The sequence below is a fragment of the Colias eurytheme genome, chromosome 4 (genome assembly GCF_061535395.1).
Source record: "Colias eurytheme isolate Ceu_HAF_F1 chromosome 4, ilColEury1 Martin Lab GWU primary, whole genome shotgun sequence".
NCBI lineage: Eukaryota > Metazoa > Arthropoda > Insecta > Lepidoptera > Pieridae > Colias > Colias eurytheme.
Genome location: NC_142983.1, coordinates 9,934,508 through 9,948,127, shown reverse-complemented (window position 1 = coordinate 9,948,127; position 13,620 = coordinate 9,934,508). Strand labels below are relative to the sequence as shown.

Genomic DNA, 13,620 nt, shown 5'->3' with positions numbered 1-13,620 from the left:
ACACAGACAAATTAAACTTATGCTATAGCATAAGATATATCCTATGCTATTATCTAATAAATAAAACAACCAAATACAGGTACATAAATTTATTAAACAATGAAACATTAAACAAGTGAATTAAATTTTTAAATCATATTTTGAACTATTTTATAATTGTAACAGATTATAAAGCAACAATTTACTTACAATAATGTTAATGAAAATGTGCAGAAATTTTGAATGATATACAGCCTCCTTGAAATTTGAATTAAATCTTATAAGTAATTAGTTTTTTATAACAACCATACAAAAAGAAGATAATATTAGTTTACACTATTTTTAATGCCTAGTTCCAATAAGACACGAAAATAATTTAGAATATTAAACTTTAAAATTGACATTTTTAGATAAAATTACGTTATTAAAATCATGGACGTATAAAAAAAGACGGACGGTATATCGCCTAAACATTGAGTGAAGCCTAGTAATGGCGGCGAAACATCCATGTGTGTGTGCCATGTTGCCATGGCAACAGCTGTCCTGTTGACAATGGCGGCTGTATTTTTTTTCTATAAATTTTGCCGTAATAATTTTGTCATTAAAACATAAAAGAAATAACTTGCTTCCCTGTGGAATGTAATCCCTTGTGTTTTGTTATTTAAAATAGTACTGTTGCGGCACCATTTAACCACACAAGACGGCATTTTAAATATTTTTTGTGAAACAGTGACGCAGTTAATCAGTCGGTAGTTCACGACGTGCCGACTAGCTTACTATGGTGAGAGTGTGTGCGTGTTTATTGTCTTTACACGATCGCTAGCTTACTATGGTGGCTTCACGTTGTTTGTTCGTAATACGGTGTCCGTCTTTTTTTATACGTCCATGATTAAAATAGCAAGTTTAGAATTTTAACACCTACCTTCGTAATATTTTTTATCTATGGGCACTTGATGAGCGTAGCATTTATTAGTTAAATAACATATTAATTTTATTCTTTTATAAAAAAATCTCTATACTGGGTCATGGGTGGGCAAGACTGAATTCAATATTTAATAATTATAGTATATAAAAACCTATCATTGTGATCATGGGCATAGTCAGTAGAGAAAAATAAAATATTAAAAAGAAAAACATATATGTAAAATAATGGTCCTTTATGGAGCAGTGGAAAGTTTAAATAAATGAAAAAAAAAATGATTAGAAGTAGTTAGTAACAAATAAGTAGTGAAAGAGATAAGTGACTTATAACATAGGTATATTTTAACTTCAACGCCCATGATTTTGATAATCAAATGATCATTCTATGAAAATAGTCAATACTGCTAAATTTGTTTAACATTTTGTATGGAATGCGGTACTTTAATGTCCATGACAGGTTGATATATAAAAATATAAAATTATCACACATTGGCCAGTCAATAATACTATATAATAATATATTTACATTAGGCAAGCAACGCCCAAACCGTTTGTGTCACAACTGAAATCTGAAGTCCGTTATATTCGAGTGTAACCTGCAATCGAAATTAGTCTTATTATTATTATAAAAAATGTCACAAAAATAATTTTAGGTTTTAATATTTTTTCACATGCCTTTAAATTGGTGTGAGTGAAATAGAATATTACAAACAAGCAATGTGTGAGTAAGACAACATGCACTTCGCCATTGTACTATTTTTGGCTCGCGAATTATACAAAAATGAAAGGTTCTCTATGTCTGTGAAATTAATAGTAACAGATATAACTAAATCTATACTTATACACCATATTTCTAAAAACTATCAATCTAAAAAGTTTTTAATAATACAACTTGCTTATTTTTAATATCTTAAAGTATTGATAAATAACCTTATTACATAGAAAAATTATTGCATGTCAATTGTGTAATTCAAAAATATCCAAAATATAGAACACACTATTTTATGTGCTCTAAACTAAACTCAGTTTATATCTATCTAATACAGACAATATTCCTAAACATTACTTTTGTCAACAGCATGACATATTCATGTTATACTATTTTAAAAGAAACAAACTTGAGATGAATTCTGATTATTTCATTTCAACCATAATATTGTCAGCAAACATTGCAAGGACTTTTACATAATAAGATGTTATAAAATTATCCATATAAAAATCTAAACAAAACATTTAATATAGCTATCATATACTCAATAAACATTTAAAACGAAAACTAAATGTTAGAATAAAATAACACCACACAAAACCAAACACCCTTTTTGTATTCAATTTGTCAAAATAATATAGCATCAACAACAAACTATAATTTAATCTATTTGTGTTATAAAAAAATAATGTCTCCAAGCTAGATTAGACACCATTTTGAAATAGAAATAAAAAACAATTGTGCATATCGATCAATTCACAATATTACAATCCAAATTAATTAAACAGGTATAAGGCCGCCCATTTTGTACTCTCTAAACAGTTGTATGGATTCCTATATCTACATTTTAGGTGAATAAATAGCTAACAATAATCTCCACACAATATTCCACTCCAAAACTAAGTCTAGCGCTACACTACCATGCTATAAAATATTACGCAGTTCATTAAAGAAACGAATCTTCAATGGCGGCCAAAGCTGACACTGACGTATGGTAGGGTCAGCAAAAAAGAAAATAAAAATAACGTAAATGGATAATTAATTATTTCAAATTGTTTGTTGACAAACTTTTTTGTTATGGTATTTGTGTATTTATATGAATTATCATATTTACATATATAGAATGTAACAAAATCCCCTATTAATTGTAATGAGCCCATAAAACTGAACAACTTTTCCCAAAGAACATATTTTGTCAAATTCCAATAAAACATTACATATTTACTTTCGTAAATGCATAATTGTCATTGTAAATTTATGATAAAAACTATTATAGGGAAAATCAAATACATTTTAGTGATTTTATTTTTCCATTTTTTTTTTGCATGCCGAACGGCCGTGTGTAAGCGAGAGGGAATGATAAGCGCCGCCATTGAAGAATCGTTTCTTTATTGAACTGCCTCATACCAACGTGCCTTAAAAATTCATATCTAAGCCAATCTGATACATAACTTCCTCCATGTCCTGTCTGTTATTCTCCGTTGTCATGGCAACCGGTTCTTTTTTATCTATGGGCAAGCCGAGTATAACTCGCACTTGGTCAGTGAGGTGCGGGGCTGATATCACTTGGTGGTAGATTCCTTCCGCTGTGCTCAGTATCTTGTCAACGTCGAGGCACATTGATAAGTCGTTAACATGCTGGAAATTGAGTTTTTTGTTAATTTCGTTGGTTAGGGAATGCATTTTATTTGATGCCATGTGCAATAAAATACATACTAATATTATAAATGCGAAAGTAACACTGTCCGTCTGTCTGTTACTCAATCACGCCTTAACTACGAACCAATTTGCATGAAATTTGGTATAGAGATATTTTGATACCCGAGAAAGGACATAGGCTACTTTTTACCTCGGGACATAGGATAGGTTTTATCCCGGAAATCCCACGGGAACGGGAACTATGCGGGTTTTTCTTTGACTGCGCGGGTTAAGCCGCGGGTGGAAAGCTAGTGTTCTATAAATTTAGATGATGAATGGCAAAATTTCAATAATTGTTTTGATATGCCTTAATAGGGATATACAACATAGTTTAATAACAGTATACAGTTTACAACCGATTTTTTAAGTTCACAAACAATTTATAAATTAAACATTGGTCAATGTAAAGTTTCTGAGGAGCTGCGTTACAAACATTTCATAGACATACATACAAAATTCTGTAGTGATAAATTCAATTGAAAATAACAATAACATACACAATTGACAATTATGATTGATGAATTGGGAATATGTTTTATACAACAATAAGCCACTGTTTTACTCTGATAAAATCTAAGATTGTATCATGGATAAAATAACGATAAGATTAAATATTTGATTTTTTTAAATTTAGTTTGAACTTACAAACTAATTTACTTCAATTCCATTATGCTATTGAGTTCTTTAACTTATAATTTTAAAGTGTAAAGTGATTTAGTTAGTATTATATTTATTTCATATTATTTTTTGTACAAAATATATTGGGTAGAACCTTTTTCATGTAAATTTTTTAATTCAGCAGTTTTTAAAGCATATAATGTAACAACACGAGTGAATTAAAGAGTTTGCTCCTTCAAATTACTCTTTCATATTAAAACTTCATAAGTTTACACAAACAAAAAAGCAGTACCTTTAATATTTCAGTAAATCCATAGTCCCCACTAATAAGGACATCTTTTTCAGCATCAAGTATGGCAACACAAATAAATAAATGGAAATTAGCACATGGCAATCCAGTCCATAGCACCTCCCATAGTCTGAAATGAAAATATTACCTTAAATTTTACAAATCAAGAGTAAAAAATATAGCAGATTGTTTTTTTTTTTTTTAATAACACTTCTATTTTCTTTTTACTGGTTACTACGAAGTGAAATAAGTTACATTGTGCGTTGTTAAATTGCTCAATATGTATTTTATAAAAACTACTTAAATTGGTACTTTACCCCATAATTTTTTGTTAATTTCCGTAAAAACGTTTTTGCGTGAAAAAATTACAATCATCTACATATCCACCCATACACCTTTTTTATATTTATAAATATGAAAACATTTATACAATCATATCTTGGTCTCTAGCTCGAGACAAATCCAATGAACCTTAAATATTTCAAATCCGATCCAATTTGTTCCTGAGTTATATGTCTAACACTTTAATTTATTTAATAAAAGATAGAAGTAGTAAACCTCATAATATCTCGATGCGAAAACTCCCGTTTGAACCAGACCAGCAGCCATCGGAAGCAAAAGTACATATTTCCTGAATCTTTAGACGCTAAGTGCTTGGCAAGGTCTGGGCTTGCGAAGGTCAATAGTTGTTGTAAGTTAAGGAGTTGCTGCTTCATACCGGCTTGGTCCATGTCGAAGTTTGACGCCTGGAAATAATTAACAAATAAGTTTTATCCAAGCATTGAAAAATCGGCCCTAAAAATAATAGTACGCTATGAATTTAGAACCTCCGTCCATCGTTGGAATGTTGGTTGAAAAATAAACTTATTAGATGAAATTATAGGAATCATGTCAGCTAGCCACATTGTACGATCTTTGGCGATGGGTATAAAAAATGACTTTACACCAGCAACTCTATTATATTATATGTACTTATTGCTTAAGAATACATTACGCTAACTACGCTTTCATTTTTACGATGAACAAAAATTAAAATTTAATCAATCAATCTCGTGATATTTTTCTTCTTTTGCACAGATAACAAAAAAAAAGTGATTAAAAAGTGTTGTAAAATCTAACAATATGATAAAATACTCACAATCCGCTCCATAAACCCGGCGAAGCACCAAAAGCTATCCACTTCGTTGCCCAGCAACAGTAAAAGTGGCGCCAAAATATCGCTCATGCCTTGCACATAGCCCAGATCGAAATTATACATTACATACGTCATCAGAATATCTTGCAGAACTATCAAATTGGGATTATTATCCCCTGAATAGAAAGGATGTGTCCGATCAGTCCTATTTACATCTTTTTCCACTAAACTCTTTCGTTCCCTATATTCACTGAACCGTGACTCTTGTTTGTCTGTTATGGACCGCCATTGGAGTTTCATAGAAAAATATTCTTCGGTTTTTTTCTTTTGTAAGGCACGAAGTTCCGTGTTTGTCGCGTTCCATGGGTAATAGTCGAGGAGGTACTTCCATACTGAATGTCTGATTGAATGCGCGACGCCCTGAAATGTGGAATATTTTCTATTGCAAGGACTGTAATTTATGGCAAATATTAGTAAGGCAGATTAAAATTATTATTTAACAACCTTGGGGGCAAAAGCACTACTCTACACGTGGTATAAATTATCACGTAGAAACTCAAAATTATGACAAATAATAAATATTGTAAGTGAAAAATAATAATACATAATTCTCGTTAATTCTAACAGTTTAAAAAATATTTAAAATGAAAAATAACAATCCATAATTTCCTTAAACTTTTCGCAAGAACTGTTATTCAACATACAATTTTTGCAAACTCATCACACATTGTACAATACTTCTTTACAAAATGAAAATTCTTTAAACAATAATACATAATCTAAATAGAACTACATTATGATGGAGAAAGATTAACAAAATAATAATAATAGTTTAAAAAAACTAAAAAACACGCTTTTTATAGAAAACCGAACTAAAAAATAGAAAATTTTTATCAAATTAGTGTATTGTCATCGGTCCTAAATAAATCTACAAAGTTTGAACGAAATCTGGCCGTTTAAAGTGGGTCAAAATCGCGCCCAAAGAAGTCGGTTACAAACATACAGGTGAAGCTAATATAAAGCGTGTAATAAAAAAATACCGTAAGATCTACATCGTTACCACGAAAGACAGACTATTTTCTTATCCCAGGCGAAGTCAGGGCAACTAGCTAATAATCAAAATACTCACACCTCTGAATATGAGTTGTTTAACACCGTCAACCTCTAATATCCTTCCGTCTGTGTCTTGAAGTCCCTCCCACTTTTCAGTTGATAAGGGTGTACCTCTGAAACATTTATCTATTGCTTTAGGCTTTAGCTATGGTATTTTAGTAATTTATAAGTACTTAATTAATATTATTTGAAGAGAATGTTTTACTATACATATTTTATATTTATATTAAATACATATCGTTTCTATCAACTTATAAACTCAATACTTTCAGAAAGAGTTCTATGAGAGATGAATTTATCATAAACAATATGGCAAATAAGAAAAAAGGCAATTCACAAAAAATATATTTTATGTTTCTGTAGTACCCTATACCTGTGACAAATCCACACAATTTTATAAAACCTAACACCAGTACAGGGCATTCGTTAATACACCCCGATTTTATATTTTCACTAGCTTTCGCCCGCGGCTTCGCCCGCGTTTTCAACGAAAAACCCGTTCCCGTAGGATTTCCGGGATAAAACCTATCCTGTGTCCTTTCTCGGGTATCAAAATATCTCTATACCAAATTTCATCCAAATTGGTTCAGTAGTCAAGGCGTGATTGAGTAACAGACAGACAGACAGAGGTACTTTCGCATTTATAATATTAGTATGGATAGCACCACTAGCTCCTAATCGTACAGCCTTAGGAAGCGTCACCAGCCATCATAAAACCTAGCACCATTTCACTATCAAAAACTCAAACTCAAACTCAAACATTCATTTATTCAATTAGACTACAATTTAGTAGCAATTTCGAATCGTCATTACATAAGTATTTTTAACATTTACCACCGATTCGGAAAGCAGTATCTATGGAGAAGAATCGGCAAGAAACTCCATAGTTGCTCTTTTAAATCATGTCAATATTACATAAAACAAACAATTCCCTGTCATTATTTGCCACTCACCTGGGAATACAAGGCCTTGGCGGTAACGTAGGCTTAACACTAATAACCTCATATTCCTCCGCTCTCGCCACCGTAGTTGTATCCTCTAACGCGCTCATACTCCGCGTCAGTAGATCCGCCACCTCCTCGCTAACATCCCTCTTTCCGTTTAAGCCCTCATTTCCGTAATAAACTGGATAATGAAACACGTGTTTTAATTGATTTGATATGTTGGAACACTTTTTTATTAAAACTATCACATTGTCTTTTATTATAATTAGGAACGACATATTATTTTCTAATGCTAACCCGCTAACCCGCTTGTGAGGGTATGTGAAAAAAAAAATTATGTTATAAGTAATTTAAAAAAATCGTGTGGGTACCTACCTACTTTGTTATTGATATAAATTGTAATAAAATGTTATAAATTAACATTTTACTAACAAAATACACATTAGTAAAAATAAATATTAAATTTTTGGATAATAATTAATATCGCACTTACGATCGAATCAAATAAACTAACATTGTATTTTTATTTAAATATATTTTTACCCAAATCATGAATATCATTTGAATCATAACATAACCATCGATAATTAAATAAATCATGATATATCTAGACAAAAAGGAAAAGACATCAAATAATACCTTACCTATATCAGTAAGTTTCGAAAAAGCCTCCATAGTCGTTTCGTAAGGTCGTTGCTTAAAATTCGACACGAGATTCCATACAACATCAGTTGTGTTTTCTGTGAATATATCCAATTCGGCAAACGATCTATTCAGCACTTGCGACTCATTATTAGGCTCGACAACCACATATGTATTTCTATCGTGCCTAGTTTTCGCTGTCTTCACATGGTTCTTGAGATACGCGACGAATATCTCCGCATTTCCGTGTTGGAAATAGAATGTGTTCTGCCAAATGCCTGGCTTTGTGGAGAATTGCATCTGCTGGCTGTTCCTAGTGACCTTGAATGTTTTCAGTTCGTCTAGGGGTATGCGGACAATACGAGCGCGGGCGGCAGCATAATCGGACGTCATGTTGCCGCTTAGAGTACGTTGGCGGCGACCTAATAAAAATCATTTCTTGTGCTAATTTTTGCCTTGATAAAGGACCATTTAAGACACTACAATCCACATTGCAAACTAAAGTGACGTCATGTTACTTATTAGTTCTTACGTAACACGACGTAACCAAGCCTTTGAATGTTAATATTTTAGTACGAAAGAAATTGAACAATGACTAATTTTATTACTAAAACAGACAAATTAAAAGATATCGCGTGAGTTATTGCTTAATAGTTTTATTGATAAGCGATGAGTCAGTCGTTCTGAAGAATAAAAGCATCATAAATATAGTGATATTGTAATAAACAAATATTATAAATAGTACTGAATTCATGTCAAAGTAATATGCATGATTGAATTATTTATATTAATTGGAACACTGCGAAACTGTGTCATTACATTCTATGTAGCTTTATTAACGTGTCTTTAATAACACATGTATTCTGTATTACTAGTTTTAAATTTCTATGCTATACATATTAGTATTTTTTATTTCTAATTTTAAATTTCTATGCTATACAAATAACTGCGTGGACCTTAGTTTTACTTCCAAATTAATAACTCTTAAAATCAAACAAAAAAATACTAACATTTAAAGTTTAAACAATTACTAATTATTAAATGCAATTGAATAAACAGCTGTTAAAACATAGTACATACCTAACACAATATTTTATCAGTAAACTTCAACAATATTGCAAGTTTTTCAAAGATAAAACAAGAATACAATATTCTATTATTTCCAGGAATATAGATAGGAATGAAAGTGAATCATACTTTTGATACCTATTTATCTTATCAATAATTCTAAATTTTATGAATTAAATGTTTTGTACGGAGATTTATATAAGTTACAAGTTTTAATTATTATGATTTAACTACTAGATAATATGTTTGAGTGATATCTTTATTTAGAGACTGCAAAACATGCATTAACTAATCAGATATTTCGATAAAAAAATGAACATGCACTTTCACATACACACAATTCTTAATTAAATTATATAAATGTTTGAATCATCTATTCTATGACAATAATACAATTTTTCTTAATATTGCATCAGCCATGTGGCAGCCTGATACATACCAACAGACTTGATACAACAAATATTCTTTCTTAAACCTAACAATTTATTTGTTGCAAAACTTTGTTCAAAATATACACAAAAACCTAAATTCAATTTTAAACACAACAAAATAATAAAACTTACCGATAGTGTGAACAACAGCCCATTCTTGATCTTGTGTGTCCGAATCAATGGTGATAAGGTCATTAGGCCTCCACTCGATGCATTTGGTGCCATCACCGTTTTGCACAATACATAGCATTCCAATTGAATTCAGGTCGGATATTGGGCGGCCGATGCTTGCTTTGAGTAGCACTCCATCTTGTGTGAACAACTCCTAAAATATTGTATTTTCTTCAGTTTTACGTGAGTATTTGATTTGAATAATACAACTTAGCTATATTATCTGTTTTGTGTAAGTATTCTGCCTTACCCTACCATAAAATTAAGACTTTAACTATGCACCACATAATCATTCCTTGAAAACATATAATAATAAGGTTAAGGAAAGTATAGCATAAAGCAGAAATGTGTAGTTTGAATATGATGACGATTCGGAAATAAACTCAATTTTTTTTTTTGTAATCAAAATAAAAAAAAATAATTATATTTCATCATCTTTGCAGGAGTATCATGATAAATTAAAAGCTAATTTATCTCAAATTCAATATTAACCATGGCAGATTGATTCTGATAATGATAACTCTATCGCCACTGAATTATTTTTGTGTACAAACAATGTGTGAACAATCAACATTGTAAATAAATAACTATACTGCTGCGGGCTGCGCTGCCTTATAACCGACGCTATTAATATTTCACATAAGTACTTGATTCATAATCACAGTTCATAATGGTGCAATGGGTTTCACATAGAGAAGAAATAAGTAAGCTTTGAGGTAAATTATGGATGCATACAGGCAAATTTGAAGGTCGTTCAAATTAGAAATTTATTTGAAACAAATAAGTTAACTTACTTTACACTGTTCTGGTATATCTTCGCTAGAACTACACGACATTTTGACAAACAACAACAATCATAAAATTTGAAACAATCACACTAAAACCAAAAGGAAATTTTATAAATCTTAATCACGCCATTACAAAATATCCAACGCGCAAAAAGTGGTGTAAACAACAAAGCACGATTTTCAATTTTTCAACAAGAATGTACAAAGATAAAAAATTGACAAGTGACAGTTGCCTGTATGACTTTTTTTAACATCAATGAGCCAAGACTTTGAGGTAATACAGCCATAACATTTGATTGTTTGCTCGTTACCAACTTGTTACCATCATTACTACTTAATGATCTAAGATCGTTACATTGAGATTACTTGTTCTGTGACATTGTAGATATATTATAATATTTTTTCCATGGTTTTACAATATGTATTTATTATTTATTTTGTCCTTTTGCCATGTCGCGCTACGTATCCTCTTATTAAGGGTGTCTTCCGTTATGCACTGCGACCACTGTAAGGTGTGACGTCAATTCAGTATACTGTGAAGCCGTTCCTTTATAGCCAGTTATCCTGGTTACGATTTAAAACGGAACGCAATCCACTTAGATCATTACGTAATGGATAACACTCACAGGCGCTTCCCCTTTTGCCGAGGTATAAGATTTTTCAAATCGAAAAATCTTATGCATTCATAAAAACTACTTGCGTAATCGATTACAAACACTGTGCGTATTCGTAAAACATCGAAAGGACGTCTGCGAGTGCTCCGCTAAAAATGCCGTTTTATGCTGTCAAGTCTTGCAGAAGCAAGTCAAACACATCAAATATTAAAAAAGATGGAATAACCTTTCATTTTTAAGTATTTTTTTATTTTTTTTACGTAAATATCAATTTAAATGCAATTTCTAATAATCGTCGATGTATCGTTTAGCGATATGATCAAGACAAATAATCGAGTCATGTGTTTACTCGATCATTGATGCGGCCTCACGAGACTATCATGAAAAGAAAATATACAAATTTAATCTTTATGAACTAAGAGATAAAGTTGAATTTAAAACGCGATATTGAACCGCATTCCCCACGAGACTATATTTTAAAGAAATACAAATTTAGCGAGACTATCTTGAAAAGAAATACAAATTTAATCTTTATGAACTAAGCGATAAAGTTGAATTTAGAACGCGATATTGAACCGCACTCCCCACGAGACTATAAAGCGATGTAGCGAGACTATCTTGAAGAGAAATTAAAATTTAATCTTTATGAACTTAGTGATAGAGTTGAATTTAAAAACTCGTCGCTTCAAAGGTCGTAAATTTTTACGACTTTCTTAGTGACGGACTGCTTTTAACTTGAACGTCGATAAAAAAATATTTTTCTAAGTATAATTTGAAATGAGATGAGAATTAATCTTTATTATATTAAAATTTTACACAACTGCATAAAAAGGAGTATAATGTTTATTTTGTAAGTCTTGTTTAGATAATTTATTAAAATTTACGCTCGGTTACTTTTAACTGGCATAACATTTTAATGGTACGGAACCCTTCGTGCGCGAGTCCGACTCGCATTTAGCCGTTTTTTTTTTTGTAATGTTAATCTTGTAACCTTTCTATTATGTAATCTATACTAATATTATAAAGCTGAAGAGTTTGTTTGTTTGTTTGTTTGTTTGAACGCGCTATTCTCGGGAACTACTGGTCCGATTTGAAAAATTCTTTCGGTGTTAGATAGCCCATTTATCGAGGAAGGTTATAGGTTATATATAATCACGCTACGACCAAAAGGAGTGGAGCCACGGGGGTGAAACCGCGCGGAGCAGCTACTTTGTTTATATGTATGTATTAATATTGCGTACATTTCAGATTTACAAAAAATCCTGCTTTAAGGCTAAGGTGGATTGAATGCTGTGGGAGAAAATCAGAATGGACACCTCGGTACAGAAATAATAAAAATTTCTGGACCGATATTTATTTTATTGAATATAATATGTGATGTGTTGAATAAATACATATTCAAATACAAATAAAATGGCGTTTTATTGTTTTTTCGTATGCATATAATAATGATGAAAACGTTACAAATGACCTGTGTAGTATTTTTTATGAATATTATATTAATGTTATTTCTAATTTCAACAAAATTATTATTTTTGTAATATCGATATGGTTACATCCCTTTAGAGCGATTGTATTATTACGTATATGTACAGAGATTTTTCTGTGTAATCGATGTATGTGTGCAAAAACATGCTAGTCTGTCAATTTTGTAATAGTTTGAGTTTGTAAAGACACAAATTATTTTAGTGAATGTGTGATTGTGTTTCAAAGTGTGAGTTACCCTCCCCGCACCAAAATCGGCAGAAAGTTTAGTTAGAACATTTGCCAGCGTGCTCCATCCATTACTTAATGATCTAAGGCAATCCAGTATACTGTCAGCCGCATTTTTTGACGCAGCATTCAAATGAGTGTATTAAAGTTTTCTAGAACATAGAAATAAACTGTTTTGGAGTACGGACAGTACTTAAAAATATTTTAATTAATATTAATTGTAAATTGAATTTATAATATAATAAAAGTAAGTACTTTTTCATAAAAAAGAATAAAAAAGAACTTTCAGCTCGTATTGAACATTTTCAACACAGTCTAATAAAGTTAATTTTTGCAATTCTTCCATTGTTTTATTTATTAATCCAAACTAATTACAGAACTTTAAAATTTTCTGATTATACTGTAGCTTTGTTTATAAGACGTTAGGCACTCGAGTGGTTTTGACTGATCATATTACTTGCTCTGTGGACTGATCACGTGATCAAAGTACTGCGAGTACCTTACCTCGAAAACGCCAGTGCTCACAGTAGAATATGGCGGCGATTAATGACGTCATAAATTTCCCTAGGGTACTGCGGCAGTATACTGGCAGTCCATAACGGAACGAATTTTTCTACAGTGATAGCATTGTGCAGTGGTTGCAGTGCATATCGGAAGACACCCCTAATCTAAATAATAATATAGCATAATCATTATTCATTATATTATATCGCAGAGAGTCCACTTCGTGTCCCTAGTCCTAGTCAAAGAGTGTGAAGAGTGTGAATGTGGCATTAAACGCGGACAA

At 31.3% G+C, this 13,620-nt stretch overlaps 1 protein-coding gene across 2 annotated transcripts; it reads right to left on the bottom strand.

Annotated features, from left to right (window-relative positions):
• Positions 1-80: 80 nt before the first annotated feature.
• Tbc1d15-17 (TBC1 domain family member 15/17) lies at positions 81-10,684 on the bottom strand. 2 transcript variants are annotated; one of them, XM_090101409.1, is made up of 10 exons: positions 10,513-10,684; positions 9,680-9,872; positions 8,051-8,470; positions 7,416-7,587; positions 6,479-6,575; positions 5,353-5,769; positions 4,773-4,960; positions 4,218-4,344; positions 3,025-3,247; positions 81-1,496 (listed from the first exon to the last, which is right to left on the bottom strand). In XM_090101409.1, the coding sequence occupies exons 1-9, from the start codon at positions 10,552-10,554 to the stop codon at positions 3,026-3,028; spliced, it is 1,878 nt and encodes a 625-aa protein (XP_089957535.1). In that variant the 5' UTR covers positions 10,555-10,684; the 3' UTR covers positions 81-1,496; position 3,025. The 2 variants fall into 2 exon arrangements, with proteins under 2 accessions (XP_089957535.1, XP_089957534.1); XM_090101408.1 differs by having other exon boundaries at positions 3,062-3,247.
• Positions 10,685-13,620: the final 2,936 nt, after the last annotated feature.